Raw genomic sequence first — 23,361 nt, forward strand, 5'->3', positions numbered from 1 at the left:
AACTCCCATATCCATAGCCGACGATAATGTCTTTAGAGGCAAAAGTTTTAATTTGAGTATTCTACCACTGATGTAAAAAAAAAAAAAAAAAAAAAAAAATACAAAATTGGGTCAAATGGGAGACTCATTTACATAATTAATCCATTTACCCAACCTACTATATATCTAGACTGTTTTTGTGTAACTTTTTCAAAAAAACTCTCAATATGTTTGTAATCTTACGGCGCGACTATCTCTATCCCTTTTGACTTCGCAGATTCTAGCATATGCGAAGCCTATGAAGCTAATGTTTGGTTTAGTTGATGATTTTAATCAGCATATGCGAAGCCTGCGAAGCTAATGTTTGGTTTAGTTGATGGTTTTAATTAACATATGCGAAGCCTGCGAAGCTAATGTTTGGTATAGTTGATGATTTTAATTAGCATATGCGAAGCCTGGATGTGTTTTTAACAAAATTCGCTAAGTGGTATATAACAAAAAATGTCAAACAACAACGGATTCTAACATTAAAATCATAACATTATCAAAATTTACAACAAAATTGCCACAATAAACTCCTAACAAATCACTTCAAAGTGAACGTGACGAATCTGGACGGAAATTTCTCCCTGTATTAGAAGTCCAGACTTTTTGGGATGATAAATGGAAGCTTTACCTATAAATCAAAGAGAATACATTAACAGTAAATAAGATCATCGTAAGAACCAGTGGAAGCTGGACCATCTCTAATTTTAACAATTCATGGAGAAGCCCAGAAAAAAAGACTTAGATGCAGTTTACAGGATTTTGTGATGACTTGCACATTTTCAATCCAATCATGAGAAATTTTACATTGATCAGGGCAGACAAAGGCCAATCGAATTTTTGGCCTGCATGATCGATCGATTTATGTTGATCGATCTCAAGAGAAGACTGGAAGGGGAAGGGAAATCGTGCATTTGGAAGAGGAATGGGAAGATGAAAGATTAGAGTATTTTGGGAAAGTCACAAAAATAAATTCTATATATATAATAGGTTGAGTAAATGAGTTAAATATGTAAATGAGCTTCCTATTTGATCCAGTTTTGTAATTTTTCCTAAAAAATAATAAACTCGGATTTAAAAAAAAAAAGATCCTGTAAAATGCACTTCAAATTGCACAAATATAATTAATTTAATCAAATAGAAATTTAGGTATGAATTAATTTTAAAATTGATAATATTTAGTAAATGTTGTCAATTATTGATATTTACAGTTGGATATGAGCTAAACTGATTTTGTCTATCTAACTTTAAATGTTAGCGGTTGCGCGGTTAGGTGTTTAATTTTTTAATTATTAGTGTTTGGTAAATTTTTTTTTTTGAAACAAGTAACCGGATTATATTAAAGAAGATATGAAATGATCCTTACAAACAGCGGCTGATAGCCAAATAGGAATAGTAAAGCAGGAAAACTCGTTAGCATTGGAAAGGGCATATCGTGCAATGACATGTGCAACCCCATTCGTTGAACGAGGAGAGAACGACACCGAACAATCGGTTCTGTTAGAAAGAAGAAATTGACAATCGCTTATAATGGTTTCAAAATCTGATAGATCATCTTTATGAGTATTGACAGCGTTCACAACTCGCTTGACATCACATTCAAAGATAACATTGCTGCAATTGAGTGAAAATGTCCATTTTTTTTTATGTTTGTGATATGTTACTAATGATGATAAAATGATGCACATGTGAAGTGTAGATGACAATATTCATGATCAAGAAGACAGCTTAATGAATTATTTCTCAAATTAATCCAACTAGGGGTAAAATTGTTCTTGGATGCCAACGTTAGGGGTATAATTCCACTATTTTAGATGTTAAGGGTAAAATTGCTCCTAGCTATAAACGTTAGGGGTATTTTTTTGCACATTATCCTATTATAAAATAAAAAATGTGTTACACAAATTAATAAAAAATAATCTATATAAAAAATAAAAAATTTATTGAACGCTACAAAACCTTGTTCTTCCTATAATTATGTTGTAGCTAGAAATATAAATAATGTTAAAGAGAAACATATCTTGTGGAAATAAGAAGGATAATTTTGTCAATAACAAAGAACTAACAAACAACGGTTTATGAAAAGCTATGAATATGGGCTTTTCGTGAAAAACTCTAAAACGCTGCAGTTTCCAGAAAAAATGGTAAACGCTACAGTTATATAAACCTAATCAAACGCTATATTTCCTGTGGTTTAGAGTCAAACACATGCTCTTCTGAAAAACTGAAACAAACACCCCTCAATATAATTATTCCAACTAGTTTACGTATAAATATTTGATGAAATATTGACATAGTATATAAAACATTTGATTAGCATAGCCTAACCCTTCTTAAAGTAGTAGTGTATGTGAATCTATAATAAAGTCAAATAAATGGGTAAATTACACCCATGGCTCCTGAATTTATCCATTTTAACATTATGTCCATTGAATTTCAATTCTTCACGATATGGACATTGAACTTTACACTTTGTTACATCGGTGGCCACTGTGACCGTTGAACATCCTTTTTCAACCGTTGACTCCCTTTTTTAACCGGCTGTTTCTCTCATTTCACCTTTCTAAAACCTAAAATTCTCATTTACCATTCCTTTATTTCTCTTTCTCTTTATCTGTGTCTTTCTCTCTCTCTCATCCCTTTCTTTGCCTCTCTTTCTCTCTATTAACAGAATACGCTTGTTTTATTTACAAAACAAGTTTTAAACAACACATAATGCAAATTATCCAAAGATATATTAAGAGTTCGTTTCTCCTATAATTCAACATAAATTCAAAATTTGAATTATAAGAAACCTGAGGAACTGCACAAAAGAGACACCACCGTGGCCATCAAATACGTCGGTAAAGGAGAATCTGTTAAGACTGTTTGATTGAAGGATAAAATCGTCCTCCATTTCTTCATGGGTACCCTAGAAGCTAGTAAAGCCCCACCGGATCCCAGAAACATCGGTTAAAGACAATGGCAAGTCAATTGCAATCGTTGAGCATTGGGTAAAGGGTTTGGAAGCAAGAAAGTTGTTTTTGGTAGAGGTTTTGAAGTTGGAGCTGCAACAGTGGAGCTTGGTGAGCAATAATGTCTCTAACTGTAGGGTTAAAAAACGTCATTTACTGAGCTTACGAGGAGGAGAGAATAGAATTTTTAGGTTTTAGAAGGGTGAAAGGAGTGAGACAGTCGGTTAAAAGGGAGTTAACGGTTGAAAAGGCTTGGTCAATGGTTACCGTAGCCACCGATATAACAAAGTGTAAAGTTCAATGACCATACCGTGAAGAATTGAAGTTCAATGACCACAATGTTAAAATGGATAAAGTTATGTGGCTATTAGTATAATTTAACCATTAATAAATTCACTAAAACTGAATTCAACACAGAAAAATTGACATGACATTTACATGAATAACACATAATGATTAATAAGTAACTATGGTTAAAGCATTAGAGCATCTTTAATAGACTCTTAGATCCTGTTTTTTTTAGTGAAATTAAATTAAATTAAGTGAACTAAAATTAAATTAACTGAATTGAACGGAACTGAATGCTAATAAACTGAACTTAACTTAATTTAACTTAACTGCATAAAATAATTATAATTATAATAAATTATATATATAATGATAAATTATATATATATAATAATATGATATGATAAATGATATATTATATATAAATAATTATAATTATAATAAAAAATAAAAAATAATAAATTATATATAAGTAATTATAATTATAATAAATAAATAATTTCTATCAAAAAATAATTATAATAAATAATACTAAATTATAAATTATATATAGATTATAATAAATAATTATAATTATAATAAATTATAATAAATAAATTATATATAAATAATTATGAATTATATATAAATAATACTTACTCTTAAAGTTTTGATGTCTCCCACTACTGTAATATTAGCTCTGACTGTAACTTTTCGCTGCCTTAGCGCTAATATATAATGTAGTCCAAATTAAAATTTTTGTATCAACTCTTGGCATATTTACACAAATCAACCAAATTTTATAATCTTTTAATGATTGTATCCAAATTAATTGATCAAAATTTAATAATTTGAGGATCAAATTGATACCTAAAACTTTGATATGCGCTTCATAGATCATTTTGATCTTAATTCGGAATTTCTTATTAGACTAAGAGCAAATTACAAATCTAGCCCAATTGAAGGAGTTCATTAACATTTTGGATCTACTTTACTTCCATCTCACTAAATTAGACACTTTCATCCTTTTTGGACAAATATACCATTGGTTCCCTTCTTCTTCAATTTCTGATACCAATCGTTAGCGGTTTTTGAAGTATTTTAAATTTTGAAAAGAAAACACAAAACAAATGAAGCTTTCATATATATAGTAAGTAGTAAAAAAAAGGACTCTACTCTGAGACTGTGAAGATCAAATGGAGTGGAAATGGTATTTTTTTAGCTTATAGGCATGCTTTTCTCGTTGGTCTTGTCTCTTTCTTCATCTGTAACGGTTTTGTTTCAATTTCCTCCATTTTTCTCCATTGTTATTGCATCTGCGACAAAATTTATCGTATTTCGTCACAAATACGACAACAGTTATCGCATTTATGACGAATCCGTCACAAATACGATATCGCAGTAGTTCAATTGTTAGATTTTTTTTCTTTCTCATTTTTTGAGCTTTCCATTCTAATCCTCTTCCTCATAGACTAATTCTTCAAAAATTGAACAAAACATAATCTATTCTCTCTATAAACTATCGTATTTTCTCTCTCTACAAACATAATCTCTTCTTTCTCTATAAACCACCGTCTTTTCTCTCTCAAGACTTGACGGTAATGCCGCTTTCGTCAGTTTGGGATGGGGAAGAAGACATTGAGAATCTGAAGAAGATTTTGAATTGAAATAAGTGTATTCTTATCAAAAGTGGATGAAAGTGTCTAATTTGATGAGATGGAAGCAAAGTGGATCAAATGCATTAACGGACCCCTTCAAATGGGCTAAATTAGTAATTAGCCCTTAGACTAATCAAATTTGTTGAAAAAAGAGATACACGTGTACACATTTGACGGCAAAGAAGTTGGGCCGGATATATAAAACTTACAGAAAAAGCCCAATAGGCCCATTTAAATATATATTAGAACGAATTTTAAAATAATATTTATTAAAAAACGCGTTTCTTCTCCTTCTAAGATACCTCTCATGGCTTGCTTCCTCGTCTTTCTGACTTTTTTCTATCTCTTCGATTTTATCTCTCTAAAATCCTAATTCACTTTCCGATAAACCCAATGGTGCCACCGGCGGCGAGCTCACCGAACCAGCAAGCGACTCAACAATTCCTCTCCTCCGTTCTCTCTCAACGCGGCCCTTCCTCTCTCCCTTATACTGAAGATACCAAATGGCTAATCCGGCAGCAACTTCTTTCTCTCATAGCTACATATCCTTCTCTCGAACCTAAAACCGCTACTTTCACTCACAACGATGGCCGTACAGTCAATCTCCTCCAAGCTGACGGCACCATTCCGATGCCGTTTCAGGGCGTAACTTACAATATCCCTATCATTATTTGGCTTATGGAGTCTTACCCTCGGCATCCTCCTTGTGTATACGTGAATCCTACTCGCGATATGATCATCAAGAGGCCTCATCCACATGTTAATCCGTCGGGGTTAGTCTCTGTTCCTTATTTGCAGAATTGGATCTATCCGAGTTCGAATCTTGTTGATCTTGTTCGTGAATTGGGTGGGTATTTCGGCCGCGATCCTCCGTTGTATTCTCAACGGCGTCCGAACCCTAGCCCTAGCCATAGCCATACTCCTAGTCCTAGTCCGAGCCTCAATTACGCTGGGAATCAATCCAATTTATCCAATTTGTCGCATTCGTCAAGTTTGGGATCCATGGGGTCTGGTGGGGGATACGGTGGTTATCAACGCCCGATGAATAGTAGGCCGTATCCGCCATCTCCGTATGGCGGTAGCGCTGGTATGCCGCCACCTGCACGGTCACAAACAGACGATGCTGCGGATGTTTTTAAAAGGAATGCGATGAATAAGATAGTTGAGTCGGTTCATGGGGATATTCTGCAATTGAGAAAAGCAAGGGAAGGGGAAATGGAGAATTTATTCAGCGCGCAGGCTGCGTTGAGGAGAAGGGAAGAAGAAATTAACAAGGGGCTTAAGGAGATGCAAGATGAGAAGGAGGGTTTGGAGGCGCAATTACAAGTTGTATTGATGAATACAGATGTTTTAGAATCATGGGTGCGAGAAAATGAGGGGAAACCTAAAGGAAGTGGTGTTGATTTAGATGTGGATAGTGCATTTGAATGCAATGATCCTCTCTCGAAACAGATGTTAGATTGTACAGCAGCAGATTTAGCAATTGAAGATGTGGTTTATTGCTTAGATAAGGCAGTGCAGGAAGGGTCTGTGCCGTTTGATCAGTACTTGAGGAATGTAAGATTGTTATCAAGAGAGCAGTTTTTCCATCGGGCTACTGCAGCCAAAGTCCGGGCTGTGCAGATGCAGGCTCAGGTTGCAAATATGGCTGCTCGAGCACCCCATTACGGTACCTGATAGATAAATGGCATTTGGTGCTACATTTTGTAGCTGTTGAAGCAAATATTGTAAGTGATATAGCTAAAATTTAGATTCTTGATAAGAACTGTTCTATATTTTTTTCTTCTTTCTTTTTTGGTATTTCCTTTATATAATTGAGATTTGTATTGATAGGAAAATAATTCAATTTTCTGTGCATTATATAGCTGTCATTCAGCACGATTACTTGAAACTTGCTTCTTGAATGAATTTTGAGATTGTGATAATAGAGGTAGGCTTCTGGGGCTATTGATGAGTTAATGGGTGTATTTTAGTTGGGAAATAAATTAGGAAAAGTTACATCTTTCCACTCCTGGTCATCGTCTTTGTGTTTGAAATTAATAATGCATTTCTAATTAAGCTTCTAGTATTTACTAGTCATTAATTTTGTACTATGGTCACTGCTTTTAAGACATGTTTATGTTGTTCCGTAGCTTATTTCTAATTTTTCATAGCTTATTTCTAATTCTTCAGGAAATAACTAGATAAGCAATTGTTTTTGCTTGATTAAAGGCCCAATTCATATTAATATCTGACACACCCCGCACGCTAATGCCAACTGGGCTTGAAGCGTGAACAACACATGCCCATCTTACCATACAAATGGGGTTGCCATGAATCGAACCTAGACCTGACAATTATCATGTTGGAGTCGTGTTCGTGTCATTTCAGGTTCGTGTTAAAAAGAGTAAACCCAAACCCAACCCAACCCAAAAACTTTCATGTCACAATCGTGTTAACCTGTTCGGGTTAGTGTCGATTTCGTGTCGTGTTTTCGGGTTACATGTAATTGTGTTGTACATATACATCAATGATAACTTTTAAAAATATAAGAAGATATGATACTATTTTTAAATATTTTATGTCATTTTTAAATTTAGTATGTTAACACTAACCATCGAAAAGTCCGTGTTTATAACAATTTAGGATGTTCAAATTATATTTGCAAGTAATAATTATAATTTTATTATCTTTATTAATAAAGTGACATATAAAAGTAGGAGAGAATATAACAATAATTTTAAATATTTGTGTCGTTTTCGGGTTAGCATATCAACCCTAATCCAACTCAAAAATTTAGGTGTCAGTTTGTTGTCAACCCAAAAATGACACATTACCTGCTAAGCTAAACCCAAACACTAAAATTGCGTGCCGATTTCGTGTCGTGTGTACTTTTTCCACCTCTAATCGAAACCTTGATCACTTGGTCCAAGGTCAAAGAGGCTCCATACCATGTCATGGAACCAGAACCAATTGAATTAAAAGATTAAGCTGATAGTTAAAAGCCAATTCATATTATAATATCAGTTCCTCTTCCTTTTTCTTTCAACTCATCTAGTCTTTCATTTCCATCGTGTTAATTTGCTTTAAGCTGATACAGGGGTAATGGTGGTTGGAAGAAGAGTTTTGGTATTAAATCCTTTTTAAACCCTTCTTCCATTGTTGTTAAAGGCACACCTAGGCTCCATGCGCACAAGACACTAGCATCCCAAAGGTGGGCTCTGTCACTCAGGCAACCGCCAAGGCACACCTTTGTGTGCTTATCCGTGGTTATAAGGTGCACCCATTTGTCACATTGGTTTTTTTAGGGTTTTAAAAGAGTTAGATACATGTTTGACCTCTGGAGTTGGATTAGACACATTGAGTGTCCAAAATAATCAACAAAAAAAGGAAAGAAGACAGACTTTGAAGAAACTTAAACCCCACAATGGAAAAAAGAGAGAGGAAGAAGTAAAAAATGGGAAAAAAAGAGAGAGAAGAAGCAGACAACGGAAAAAAAGAAGAGAAAGAAGTATACAATTACAACGGCAGAAGAACTTGAAGTTGAAGCTATTACTAGTCGACTTAGGATTTACTATTAAGTTGACACAATATGAGGTTTATTTCATTTTATAATTTATGATTAAGAATATTGTCACGATTTAGTATTTATTGCATTTTGATTTTTAGAATTATCATTTCTTATATTTTAAATATCATCATTTATGGTTTTATATATGTTTATTCTTGTAGTACCCTTGTGTCGCTCTGGCGCTCTCCTACGCCTTGCACCAAGGCTCCAGGACCCCTACATCTTTAATAACTATTCCTTTTTCTATGTTCTGATATTTCAAATTCATTTCTCTAATTACAGAAAAAGTTGTACTGTATCTTCTATAACGAAAAACAAACTATTGGCTTTAGCTATTAGAGGGGCTTGTGAAGTATCTTGGATTTGTATATCACTACGTAATTTGGTTACTGCTCTTTGAGAACTCCATTAATTTAATGGTGTTGCAATGAGAAGAGGAAGATGATTATTATCATATAATTTTTTTTTGCTGAGAACTGGCATCTAATAACTCCTTCTTGCTTATTGGTGTGCTGATGATATGCATTTGACTTGGTGCTGCTGATATGCGTTGTCTGTAAAAAGATCATAATTTCATGTTGTCAATACCTAGAGAAATGCTGCATATAGTGAAGGTGTCAAATGATGATCTTATTTGTTGTGTCGTCGTTCCTGATTAGGGTGTCAAAACGGGTTATGATGATTATGTGATCTTTATATATTTCACATGATTATATATGATATAAATGACATAAAAATGATAACGGTGTCAAACGGGTGGCATCAAGCTGATTGTCTCTGTGAATCATGTTGTTGTGTCAAAAGTTGATAGCCCTATTCCTGATTGCGAGTCCATAAGCTTTTCCTTTGCTGGGGCTTGGTTGTTCCAGGCTCTGCTTATAGGAATTTCTCAAAGGTGTTGGAATAACAAGATCATAAACTATGCATCAATAATTGGAACGAAAGGCTTTTCCATCTGTTTAATTTTTTTAAAACCTAAAGTCCAAAACAGTATCGTTTTGGGACTTTAGGTTAAAAAAATTAAACAGATGGAAAGAGCGAAATTGCCATTTCCATCTGTTGGAAAAGAAGGCTTATCAAAGCCTTCTCTTTTTCCTTCTTGAATCTAGAGGAAATTACATTAAACATAATATTTTATATTAAATTTACAACTAAATTAGATCATTTTTTTGTATTTTATCAAAAAGTACAAATTTTATTATGGTTTTTGTCAAATAGAGCAGTTATCCCATTTTATTTTTTCGGAAGTTTATTTTTTTCACTTTTCCTGCTTTTTATGGGATAACTGCCTCTTTTTCTATTTAGATTAATATGAATATCAGTCCCGCTCAATTGGACCCTGATGACCAAATGAAATTTGGACCTTCACCCTTAGATCTAGCCTGATATTAATCCTACGGTGATTAAATTACTTGATTAAAATATTAGTTAAATTACAATTATTAATTCTAATTAACTCCAACAACTGTAGAGAGAGAAATTCGCATATGGATTCTTCCATTTTGCACGAACCAAACTCTAACCGTCTTCTTCTTGGACTTTGCTTGAGACAAATTTAGGCATTTATTTGTTCAATTAGATGAACAGAAATAAAGCAGGTCTTTTCTTTGAATGATTTAATCGACTTCTTTTCTTATTTTATTCCTGATTTAAAGGCGAACACTGACTTTGTCTTGAGGAGAAATCATGTTCCCGGAGTTGTTCAAGCTTGATGGCTTTGTAAGCTAGTCAATTTCCCTCAATGCTGTGAATACTTATTTGCCTCCATTTTTACGATGAATATCTATTTCAAATAATATATTACTGCAAAAGCCAGATATGGCTTTTTTTGAATCAAGAGTTCATTCAGACCTATCCTTGCTTGGTATCTCCCTTTCCTAGTTATGAATAGGAAACTGTCTGTCTCGTCGCTCAGTCTTCTTCTTGGATTTCGGGTCAGAAAAATTTAGGCACTTATTCGTTCAATTAGATGAATAGAAAATTGATTAAAAGAATTGAGAACTGAAAAAACCCATTATCTCTTGTTGGATGATGTAAAACAGTGGGCATGTCATCCAAAAAGTCTTAGAAAATCATCCAGAATAAACTCCACCTTCTTCATCGATTTCTCCAAGAAGAAGAATACCGTTCGTTATCGTTGTTGCTGCTCGTTTTTAGGAGTTAATTAGGATTAATAGTAGATAAAAAGGCAAAAGAAAGAAATCTGTTAACTAATATTTTAATCAAGTAATTTAATCATCATAGGATTAATATAAGGCTAGATCTAAGGGTGAAGGTCCAAATTTCATTTGGTCATTAGGGTCCAATTGAACGGGACTGTATGAATATAGATTAATATGAATATGCAGAATATTAGTCTAAGTATAAAAAGTAAAAACCAAAGTTTAAACCTATAGTATAAATTATAAAGCCATACAAATAATAAAAGGTTGGTAAATGAGAACAGACTTTTTTTTTTAAATAAAAAAGTTAAAAGGGAGTTTTGAATTATAAAAAAATGTAAGAATTTATTCAAATTAAAAAAAAAAAACTCGGAAGTTGCCTATTATAAAGGAGATGTAAATTCCTACCAAAAAAAAAAAATTAAGGAGATGTAAATGATAATATCCTAATATATTCATGGTTATTTGACATAAGTATAATTAATTCATCAAGTTTGAGATAACTATCCCTTTAATCTATTCAAAAATGCCCAAATCACTCCATACTTCCTTCTAAATTTCAATTGTCCATTTATTCTTCTCTCAATCAACTTTCAATTTCCAAATAAGTTTTGTATTTTTCATTTTTTTATTTTATTTCTTCTAGCTTTAGTTTTATAATTTCTAAATTAAGGTTTATTATTAGGGGATTATTATTAATATGTTGTTTATTTAAAGATTTTTAGTAATTACAATTAATTTAGGGTTTAATTTAGGAAATCTGATTTAGAGTTTAATATGTTGGTAAAATTAAGGGATAAGGTATTAAAATAGGCCTATAATTTTTGAGGAAGTATCAATTTAGGCTCAACGTACAAAATAGTACCAATATAAGCTTAACGTTTAAAAAAAGATATCAATGACGTGTCTCATTTCGTTATCGAGGTCTAAATTGGTACATTTTTTAAACGTTGGACCTATTTTAGTGTTATTTTATACATCGAGCCTAAATTGATACTTCTCAAAAATCATAGACCTATTTTGGTACCTTATCTCTATAATTAATTTAGGGTCTAATTTAGGATTTCTTGGGAGTTATAAAAATAACATGGACCGGTCTAACCCGACCCGCAACATCTAGTCCAACCTATAGCATTTAATTTTCTTTTGTCTACGGTGTAGTCCCTCCGACTTATAGATCCTGGCTCCGCCATTGTCTGAGGTGGAGATACAGAGGTGCCAATACCACCTCGGTCATCGAGAATTACCTCTTATAGGAGTAGTTCCGTCTTGTCCATCCCTCCATTTACGGGTGTTGGTTAAGTACCTCGTCCCTACTCGTTGGGAACATGGTTGTAGTAGTCTAATATTAAGAAAAAGGTTAGTAAAATTGTCCCAGTTTGAAGCATTAGATTTGATATGTAGGACTAGACCAGAAAGTTTAATGTATTTTCTAAGTTAAAGCAACCCCAACTCAATAGTCAAATTTAGACCACTTGCATTGTATACATATATTCAACTCCAGTATAGTTGAAAACCACTTACTCTATTTTTTTTCCCAAACAAAAATAAATAAATAAATAATTTGGAATTAATTATAAATATAGAGAGCTCCAAAACCAGTGCCAAAAATTGCTCTTCATCTTCTGGCTTGTGTTTCATTCTTTTTCAAGTAATTTCATCTCTCTCTCTTTTCCTTTAAGAATGTTGCATTATATTTGTTGGTTCCAATTTAAGAATGTTGTTCAGGAAATGATTGTATTTTCTCATATTCAAGCATGACGGAAAATACTCGCTAGAATTCTATAACTTTTTTTTCCTAATTTAAGTAGAAAATTTGATGCGGTTGAAGAATTGACTTACAAGTTATGAAGCAATTTGATAAATTTTAATTTTTACCCAATGTTAGAGTTTTTTTTTTTTTTTTTTTTGGCATTTTGAGACCAATTTTGGATGGAACCAAGCCAACGAGCAAAACACACTCGGCCAGATTCATTCGTTTCGACCTTTAAAATTACAAATTAATGTTTTGGAGCTTTTGTGTAATTTTTATTTTTTAAGTCTTTCCTATTCTTTTTAGAGTTTTTTTTTTATGATATTGAAGGAACAATTTCGGCTACAATAGCTAGTTTTTGATATTAAATAAACAAATTTCGTTTTTCTAAAGTTCTTTTTTTTTTAATTTTGAGGGTTATTAATTATATTCGTACACAAATCAACTATTTTTTTTTTTGTAGGAATACACAAATCAACTATTTATAACATGTCATTGTGATTTTCACTATGTCAGTTGAAAAAAACCAAAAAAACCAAAAATCCAAAGCTAGACAGAAATTACAAAATACCATTGCATTAAAATTTATCAAATTGCTTCATGAATTACAAATCAATTCTTCAACCACATTAAAATTGAAATCTTCCTATTTAACTAAAATATATTTATCATAGGAAAAAAATTACATCTGTATTTATATAAATATAGTTAACTTATTTAGAGCTCGTTACTCTAGTATTCATATGCGAGTGTCTCTTGTTGTATCAACTTGTTGATTACTCCACTCCTCGCCCTCGTACATATGTAGACATCGATTGGTTGATCCACAATTTTTTGTCTGTGTTATTATTAATTTTTTTGCTTTAATATTTTTCGATTCGTATTTGTCAAGTTTATTAATTAAAATATTGAATTTAAATTTATTTACCTATATTCTTATACAAAAATATTGATTATTTTGAAGAGTTTCAGGTCAGAAGTTAGAGATAACGTTATGGAGTTGAGCAAAACGAGCAAGTTTTGTATAGTAGCATGTTTGATGGCTTTCCCTCTTATAATCATAGTTTCAGTCAACAACCAAGATCACATGTCCAATCTCATCACACTTGCTAAATTCAAAGCTCAAAACCTTATTGGTAAGATTTTCTCATCAATCATATTGCACGAAAACGAAAACAAAAACGATCACAAAAACGTGTAGCATATAATAAAGGGTTAATTATATAAAGATGTCATGTAGTTGATAGATTAAATTTAATTCATTCTCGTCCACGTTGATACTACAGTAATATATACATTCTATTTAAATTTGGATAGGGGTAATATAGTAAAATGAATCATTTTATCCCTATTGCTATCCTACATATCAAACATGGGATAATAAACCATCATACCTTATTTTTATCCGTATCCCTATCCCAACATTTATTCATATCCCCATAGAATACCAAACGCCCCTTAAGTTGTATTTTCAAGTCTATTAGTTTCTTGATATAGTACTAAAGTCTTTTAAACTACGTGTTCGATAGTTCAAATTATGTCAACTCCATTGAACATTTATATGTGCGGTTTGTCGGAAGAGAAGATAATAATTTAGATCAATTTGTTTTGAGTAAAATACATTTATGATATCTGTCTACTAACATTAGTATGACCCATAAATTTCACTTCGTAATATAAAAATTCTTGAATTTTACGTCATTTAATATCAAAGTCCAAATTAAATAAATCTACTGAAAAAATTAACGAAATAATGAACCAGAAATAGGTATTTAACCATAATTTATGGTAATGTGGTTAAAAAGAGTCGGTGATGTAGTCAAACGTATTTATGTTATCATTTGGTTAATTTTTTAAAAGATTTTAATTTTATTTTATTTGGATTTTAATGTTAAATGATCGTAAAGTTCAAGATTTATTATGTGGGGAAATGAAATTTAAGGATCATAATATTAGTACGCAGTGCTATAGTTCAGGAGTTTTAGATATATTTTACCCAATTGAAATGAAATGTATTTTTTTTTTTTTTTTTTGAGTGAAACTGAGTTTCAGGGAGGGAAGGAAGAAAGTTAATCCCAACTAGGTTGGCACCAACCAAACAACAAAATCCCGACCAAGAAACCAAAAAACAAATGAAATGTATTTATTCAAATTATAGGAAATAGAAAACATAGGTAAAAAAGATTATTCAAATTATAGGATATATTTATAATATTATGTATTTTTTTATATAAAATATAGGCTTAAGGTGTAAAAATACCCCTAACGTTTTGGGTTAGGAGCAATTTTACCCTTAACGTCTAAAATGGTGCAATTTTATCCCTAACGTTGATAAATTAGATCAATTTGAGAAATAATTCATCAAACTGTCTTCTCGGTCATGAATCTTGTCATCTACACTTCACACGTGCGTCATTTTATAAGTAACAAATCACAAACATATGTTGGGATGTGAAAAAAATAAGAAAAATATACGAATTAGACAAAAAAAATCAAAAAATTCACCGAATTTATAAATATTAATCTTCAATTTTATTATGAAATTACAAAAAAAACATGAAATCCTTTTTTTAAATACGAATTGATAAGTAATTGGTTCAAAATAAAAACAAAAATATATGTGTTTTATAATAGTGTCTGAAATTGACCCAAATTATCAATATTAGAGGTAAAATTGCTCTTGGCTACAAACGTTAATGGTAAAATTGCACCATTTTAGACATTAGGGGTAAAATTGCACCATTTTAGACATTAGGGGTAAAATTGCTCATAGTCCAAAACGTTAGGGGTAAAATTGCTCCTTAACCCTAAAATATATAAAAAAAAAAAAATTACATAAAAGTTAGATAGGAAGGGAAAAAAAGAAGACTTTCAGCATTTTGAAATTGTAAAGAATAAATATAGGGAAATAAAGTCTAATAAATATAGAAAAAATAGGTAAAAGGATTATTCAAATTATAGGAATTAAAGACTTTCAGCATATTGGAATGTAAATTGATTATCCTATATTCATTTTCTTATTGACAGGTTCAAAATATAATTCTGATAAAATTCCTGAAGATGTACTTCTGGGTGGACTTCTAGCTTCAGGATTTGATCAGGAATCCTGTTTGAGCAGATACCAATCTGCTCAATACCGAAAACATTCGCCAGGAAATCCGTCTCCATATCTCGTCTCCAAGCTTCGAAACTACGAAAAACTTCACAAGAAATGCGAACCTCATTCGGAATCATACAACAGAACCGTTCAAGTTCTTGGTTCCATGAATGTTTCAACTCCTACAGAGTGTAATTACATAGTTTGGAAAGCTCAGGAAGGATTAGGAAACCGGATTTTAACTATGACTTCAGCTTTTCTTTATGCTCTAATTACAAACCGAGTTTTGCTTGTCGACCACTACTCCGACATGGCTGATCTCTTCTGCGAACCGTTCCCGAATACATCCTGGTTGTTGCCTCGGGACTTCCCGGACGAGTTCAAATGGAACAGTCACCGGCCTACTTTCGGAAACTTGCTGAGGAGCAATGTGATTAGTGCCTCAATGAAGTTTACACCTCCTTTTCTGTATGTTTTTCTAGCTGCTCGTCTCGATTTTTTCGACTTGTTGTTCTATTGTGAGGATTACCATAGAAGTATTCTTCAAAAAGTGCCTTGGTTGATCTTGAGATCGGACGAATACTTCGTCCCGTCTTTATTCCTGATGCCATCTTTCCAGGAAGAACTTGACAGGATGTTTCCTGACAAAGAAACTGTTTTTCACCATTTAGGCCGGTACCTTTTCCACCCGGCAAACAAGCCTTGGGGACTAATCACAAGGTTCTATCAGTCCTACCTGGCGAAAGCAGAACAACGAATTGGTATGCAAGTCCGAGTTTTCAATCTGAGATCAATTTCATTCCAGAGACTAATGGATCAGATTATAGCTTGTACACTTAATGAAAACCTGATGCCAACATTAGATAAACAAAAACTAATAGCTTCTCCGTCGAAGAACAAGGCATCGAAAGCAGTACTAATAGCATCGTTACACTCGCATTTCTACGATAACTTGACGAGCATGTATTGGACATTTCCAACTACATCAGGAGATGTGGTAGCATTTCATCAGGCGAGCCACGAGAATCGTCAGCATTCTAAGGAAAATAATCATAATATGAAGGCATGGGTTGAAATGAATCTGTTAAGTTTGAGTGATGTCCTGGTGACTAGCTCCAGTTCGACTTTCGGGTATGTGTCTACGGGACTTGCAGGAGTGCGAGCATGGATGCTTTCCAAGCCGGAGGGTTGGAACACGTCTTTCCCGCCTTGTCAAAGAGTCCTGTCAATGGAACCTTGTCTCCATTTACCGCCCAGCTACGACTGCAAGGCGAAGGTGAAGGCGGATATGGCGAATGTTGTTCCTTATGTCAAGCATTGTGAGGATTCAGCTTCAGGATTGAAGCTTGTCAACATTCAATCATGATTCTAAAGATCGAAATTGTCAATAGATTTGTAATTTTCTACTTGTAATCATAATGTATTGACGAATGAAAATAAAACTTCCCAATTACATCAATCTCTCTTTTTATACTGATCGGCTAGCTAGTATCAGGCAATCGACAGCTTCTAGCCTATGGTGGCACTCTGCACCTCTTTCTTGTCAGGCTTTTGTATTTGATGACTTATGCAATGTTGCTCATATTCGTTTTCTGTAATTTTTCTTTTCCTTTTCTTTCTCTCTTGTACTCTATTTTCCTTTTTTTAATAAATTTCGGGTTGTTGGCTGTGCTGGGATGCCAACCTAGTTGGGATGTCCGGCCTGTCTTCGCGTCCCAACCTTCATTAAAAAAAATCTCTCTTTTTATTAACTTCTTTCAGAAACAAACTTGTTATTTACTTAAAGAAGCACAAAAAGTACAAATTATTGGAACAGCCTTCGAAAATTAGGCATTTACGAGTTAGATTTCTGATTCGAGCCTTACAAATATTATGAAAAGCTTGATAAAAAGGAACACGTAACAATCAGATCCAAAAAGGCACAACAGAAAATTGAAGTATTTAATTTCTAATACTTGCAGAATTAATTATTTCAATCAATGGAAAATATAACTACGATTACCGTCATGAATTTGAAAAAATAATTGGTTTATATTGACAGCAAAAGTGAGATTTTTTCTAGATAATTTTGTTTTTTTATGTAGTCTATTTGTTGTAATTTTTGGTTAGTCTTAAAGTTAAGAAGAATGTAGAAGAGTCTAGATATTATGAGATTTGTATAGTTGTAAGTGTATGTATCTAGAATGCTCTAATGTATCCAACTATAATCTAGTTTCTAGAACATTCTAAACATCACTATATATATGTAAGACTCTTTCAAATGAATGATTAAGAGAAGTTTCATTCTATTGAGTCTTACTTTCTTGGTAGAGCCAAGCTTCAACATTTACATTACAATACTTGGAGAGCTATATTAATCAACAGTGGTATCAGAGCTGCATTTCTTAAGGGTTGTGGTTACTCTGTTTTCTTGAGTTTCTTTCTGCAGCAATGGCTTCTTTCAACTCTGCTGTAACATCTCCTCCAACTTTCACAGGTGAGAATTACACTGTTTGGGCTATCAAAATGCAAACTTATCTTAAAGCTCAAGGTCTTTGGGAGGTTGTGGAGAATGGAGGACCTGATGTTCCACCACTTAGAGAAAATGCAACTTTAAATGAAATCAAGAGGTATGATGAGCTAAGTACCAGGGATCCAAAGGCACTTTCTTGTATTCAATCAGCAGTTTCAGAGGCAATTTTTACAAGAATCATGGCTTGTCAATTTGCTAAAGAGGCATGGGACAAGTTGAAAGATGAGTTTGAAGGCAACACCAAAGTAAAGAGATTCAAGCTCTTAACTTTGAAAAGAGAATTTGAGCTGCTACATATGACTGAGACAGAATCAGTCAAGGATTTCTCAGCCAAGATCATGGAGATTGTCAATCGTATTCGGCTACATGGAGATGATTTTCCCGAGGAACGGATCGTGGAGAAAATCTTGGTCAGTTTACTAGAAAAATTTGAGTCTAAGATCTCTGCTATAGAAGAATCTTGTGATCTTAGTACTTTATCAGTAGCTGAATTGATCTCCAAGCTTCATGCCACTGAACAAAGGAGTTCTGTCAGACAAAAGCAAGTTACAGAAGAAGCTTTTCAAGCCAAGCAAAAGGGGAATTATCTCAGGGATGGCAAGAAGCAACAAGGGAAAGGTAAGCAACCAGATTTCTCTAGAAAGACAAAATTTCCACCTTGTTCCACATGCGGAAAGACAAATCATTTAGAGAAAGACTGCTGGAAAAGGCATGGCAGACCTCCAATTCAATGCAATCATTGTAAAAAGTTTGGGCACGTAGAGAAATACTGCAAGGCAAAGCAGTACCAAAATCATCAGCAAGCTTCCTCACAACCAAAAAGTCAGCAAGCTCACTTTACTGAAGATCATATTGAAGCTGAAGCTGAAGCAAAGCTCTTTATTGTTGGTCCCTTGTAAGGTTGCAAATATAGTTCCAAGGGGGGGGGGGGGGTTAGGAACTATTTTACCTTTTTAAAATAATTTGGGCATATTTCTTTTCTTTAAGAAAAGTTTATCTAACAGCGGCGCTTAGCATCAGCAAGACACTGGCTTAGTCAACTAGTGACTAGGACAGCTTCGTTGCTTAGGTCAGGAAATAGCACTTAGAGTCTATTCCTGAACCTTCTCGTTGGTAGCGCACAACTCAGCTTGACCTCTTTTACTTGGTCAGTTTTAGTTTGTTTTAAGCAAGCAATGTAAATAAGGAGTTAAGGTTTAGAAATACTTCACTCAGCAGATTTATCCAGGTTCGGCTTCTTCTAAGCCTACGTCCTGTCCCCGGAACACTTCCGAGATTTCAAATCCTCTACTGAGCTCTTTAAAGGTAGAGCCTCAAACCTTTTACAATATCAGCAATTGAGTATGACAAGAGTACCTTCCTCTATACTTCTACTCAATCCTAATCTCTCCGCTGAGTACTTAAAACCGAGTACTCAGCCTCTCCTTTCTACTTCTAGAAATGATAAAGATTTTGTCCTAAACAACAATTGCTAGAACACCTTAGATGATTGAAAAACAATCACTCTAGACTTTTACACAAATGAATAGACTTTGTAGTGTAAGAATTTTGCTTTGCTTCTGATGGAGAACTTTTGTATACGTTTGGTCAGCGTAAAGGCTTTTTGCTCAAAGTTCTCTATGGAATCTGGATTCTGAATGCTCTATTTATAGAGAGCTATGAGAGCTTCTGGTTATTTCGAATTTCGAAATAACCGTTGGAGGGAAACGGCTACAAGTCGTTTTCACTGAGTCTGCCAGCAGTTCTTTTTAGCCAATCAGATTCCAGCGTCTTCTGTTCTTCGGTCAGTGTGACAGTATGTTCCTCCATTTTGGGTAATGTCAACCAGACAGCTTGCTGTGTCTTCTGGTTTTTACTTAAGGAGGAAATACTTTGTCTGGAAGCTGTCTTATGGTCATCAGCTGTCTTGTACGTTTTGTCGAGACAGCTCAGCAGCTTCATACCGAAGTTGTCTACGTGGATCTTCTCGATCCTTCTTTACTCAGCATGCGTCTCATTACTTCAACGGCAACGTTTTGAAGACACGCGGGCTGAGTGATCTTGGGTTTGTTTGACTTGGGCCTTGACTTCCATATAGGGCTTGAGCCTTATGATCTTTATGTCTTATGATAAATTATAAACTCAACATTGAACAAACACATTAGTAACAATAAGCCGAAGCATTTAAACTTAGTGTGTTGTAGAATATTTACTTTTACTTAATTAATTTTGTCAAATCAAAATCTTGTGGAAAGGTGTTTCAACAAACTCCCCCATTTTGATGTTGGCAAAACTAATCAGCAAGGAACTCAGTATGAGCTCCCCCATGATAGTTGACCTTTTTAATTAAGTGAACTCCCCCGTAAGGACTGAACTACTGACTTAGTTTTATTCTAAACATTCTAAGGTTTAACTGAATAAGTCTAAGATCAGATTTCAGGTATAGGTCAGCTTATGGGTCATATTCTATTTTACTCAGTTTTCAGCGGAAGTAATGTATAGTGACAGAGCGCTGAGTAAATCATTTGTTCAATGGTTTATATTTGACAAGTTCAAACATTTATATGCAGCATGCATTTATATAATACTTGGCATTTGAATAATCAACAGTTAAATACGAATGCAAGTATTTCAGAAGTAACAGAAGTTAGGCATATTGTTTAAAACAAAACAACAAAAAGCATTACAAAACAAAATAACAAAATAAAACAAAATAAAGTTCTTCTTCCTAACTTCTAACTCTCTAGTTTCTCACTTAGAGTTCCTTCTCTTTAGTTGCCACTTTTCTCCCCCGTTTTGCCAGCATCAGCAGTAGGCAAATTAACGGTAGGGGCAGGAGATTTGGCCTGATCCTGCAGCACATGTATTTGACCCTCCAAGGAATTCATGTGACTGACCATAGTCAGCATGAGTTCGGTCATTTTGGTCATTTGAGCATGTGTTGGTGGCTGCGTCTGGACAGAGGAGAAGTGATTGATAAAGGCATGGATTTCACGCAGAATATGGTGAGTGACAGGTGGATGAGAGGGCTGGGCATGAGTTGGTGGAGGATGGGCTTGTTCTTGAAGCAGAGTGTTAGCTGAGGCGATGACACGCCGTCTTGACTCAGTAGCACCTAGGTGTGCATATTTGGCAGGAGTGGGCTTGCACTGAGTGCCTTGTGTAGTGACAGGACTACGAGGCGTGTTGACCTCAAGTACTGAGTTGCTTTGAGCTTGAGGTGGGAGTGGAGCTTCTTTTGGACTCGCAGGGGTTTTGGCTTGTTTCTCACTTGGAGGAACAGAGGCTTGTTTTTGTGGAGACCCCTCTTGGGTAATGTGGGGCTCAAGAACAGATTCTACTTCTGTTCTCAGTTTCTTCTCAGCTGACTCATCTGGGTCCTGATCAGCTTTCCTCTTGTTTCTTTCCATCAGCCTTACCTTTCTCGGGACAGTACGAATATCCTTCGAACAGGCTCCCTTTTTCTTCTTCTTCTCAGCTTCAGCAATCTCAGATGGCATAGTAGAAGGATTCTCAGTTTGAGGTTCATTGGTTGGTTCTGTACCCTCAGCAGTGTGATCAGCTTCAGCCATGACATCATCTATAATAGAATCCAGATCTGTCAGATTTTCCATTTCTCCAATGGGTTGCTCAACCTCAGCCATAAGATCCTCCTCCTCAGTGGTTTCATTCTCGTCATAACCTTTCAGGGGTTGGCTATGTGATAGTCCATTCAGCAGACGTGCAGTGATAACAGTTCATGTTGAACTTATTTCACCAACAGTCTCTATGTTCTTATCCTGTATTATCCTTGTGATGAGGGAACCTAAACGGAGCTTCCTTCCACTTCTTTGGAAAGCACCGACCAGAAATACAGGCATGTTGAAGGGAATGTTGGTCAGCATATGCCAGATGAAACATTGTTCAAAGTTTGAGGTGGATGAGGGAGAACTGAGTTTAGGGAAGATAAAGTTGGTCAGCAAAAAGTGGGCCATCTTCTGATTTTTGCCCATGCAGGTGCTGGGTACTTCTCCTTTGTAGTCTTTGGGTTTACAGAACCCCTTCATCTTTTCTGCGATGGCTTTTGGTATCGGCTCCTTTGTTGTCCTGAACTGGATCCCTGTATTCGGTATCTCTAGCAATGTTGCTAGATATTCAGGGGTTATCACTATCTTTTGACCCTTAACTGTGGTCTCTAAGTAGTCAGAGTCATCTGCATCAACGTGCAGGTTGGAGTAGAATTCTCTCACTATCGTGGGATAGGTTTGTCCGGAAAGAGAGAAGAGACCTTCCCATTTGTTCTTTTCTATCCATTCACAGAATGGTCTCTCAGAAGAGACGAAGCCAGAAGGAAAGTATCAGCTCCTTAGGACTTCTTGACTCTTGGCCCAAGAGTGTACTTTGATCATCCTTCTTACCATGCTAGTTGAAGGACCGGCGTGGTCAGAGGATTTGAGAGTTGGAGAGAAAGTACTTTCGTTGAAAAACATTTTTTGAAGTTCTGAAGCACTTAGGTGTTAAAGGAAAAATTCTGAAGCTTTCTTAAAGTTCAGTGCGCATATAAAGAGGGTAGTGGGTTAGCGTCCACTATTTATGGATTTTTAGTTTAGGGTTCCGTTTGAATTTAAGCCGGTTTTGCCCTTGGGTTGTCCAATCGGCAGAAACCCTGACACTTTTAAGACGTATTCGGCGCATGCGCAGTACAGGTGTCATTTTGCGTGTGGTGGCATTAAATGCTAATAAGTGCTTTTACTCAGCGTTTGTTTATATAAACGTTTCATATTCTGAGTAGTCAGTGCATTCTTTAAGGATGATTTTAAGTTCAAGTTCTAAACTAATTTACTCAGTGTGCAAGTTTACTCAGTATTGTACATTCAGTCAGTTTCAATGAGATACTCAGCAAACAATAAATCATTCAGCATGTAATTCACTCAGCATTCAATATTCATTTAGCACAGGAATTTACTGGAGAGGATTAAACATACCAATTGCTTCTCTCAGTATGCTAAATTGCTCTCGTGCTAGAGGCTTTGTCAAGATATCAGCCAGCTGCTCATCTGTTGGCACATAAGTCAGCTTAATTTCTTCTTTGAGTACATGATCTCTGATGAAGTGATTTCTTATGCTGACATGCTTCATCCTGCTGTGCTGGATTGGGTTCTTTGAGAGGTCAATTGCACTCTTGTTGTCGCATTTGACTTCAATTGTCTTTGTTTGAACACCATAATCTTCAAGCTGTTGCTTAATCCAAAGGACTTGAGCAACACAGCTTCCAACAGCAATGTACTCAGCTTCAGTTGTGGACAGGGCTACTGACGCCTGCTTCTTGCTGAACCAAGATACAAGATAGCTTCCTAGGAATTGGCATCCTCCAGAGGTGCTTTTTCTTTCCAGCTTGTCTCGTCCATAGTCAGCGTCAGTGTATC

At 34.7% G+C, this 23,361-nt stretch overlaps 2 protein-coding genes across 3 annotated transcripts; both read left to right on the plus strand.

The window, feature by feature from the left end:
• Window positions 1-5,184: 5,184 nt before the first annotated feature.
• Window positions 5,185-8,842, plus strand: LOC136223353 (protein ELC-like). 2 transcript variants are annotated; one of them, XM_066011304.1, is made up of 2 exons: window positions 5,185-6,630; window positions 8,615-8,842. In XM_066011304.1, the coding sequence occupies exon 1, from the start codon at window positions 5,297-5,299 to the stop codon at window positions 6,578-6,580; it is 1,284 nt and encodes a 427-aa protein (XP_065867376.1). In that variant the 5' UTR covers window positions 5,185-5,296; the 3' UTR covers window positions 6,581-6,630; window positions 8,615-8,842. The 2 variants fall into 2 exon arrangements, with proteins under 2 accessions (XP_065867376.1, XP_065867377.1); XM_066011305.1 differs by lacking the exon at window positions 8,615-8,842 and adding an exon at window positions 7,983-8,545.
• Window positions 8,843-13,362: 4,520 nt separating this feature from the next.
• LOC136222781 (galactoside 2-alpha-L-fucosyltransferase-like) lies at window positions 13,363-16,831 on the plus strand. The gene is made up of 2 exons (XM_066010504.1): window positions 13,363-13,504; window positions 15,396-16,831. The coding sequence occupies exons 1-2, from the start codon at window positions 13,363-13,365 to the stop codon at window positions 16,829-16,831; spliced, it is 1,578 nt and encodes a 525-aa protein (XP_065866576.1).
• The last annotated feature ends 6,530 nt before the right edge of the window (window positions 16,832-23,361 follow it).

The sequence above is a fragment of the Euphorbia lathyris genome, chromosome 3 (genome assembly GCF_963576675.1).
Source record: "Euphorbia lathyris chromosome 3, ddEupLath1.1, whole genome shotgun sequence".
Lineage (NCBI taxonomy): Eukaryota > Viridiplantae > Streptophyta > Magnoliopsida > Malpighiales > Euphorbiaceae > Euphorbia > Euphorbia lathyris.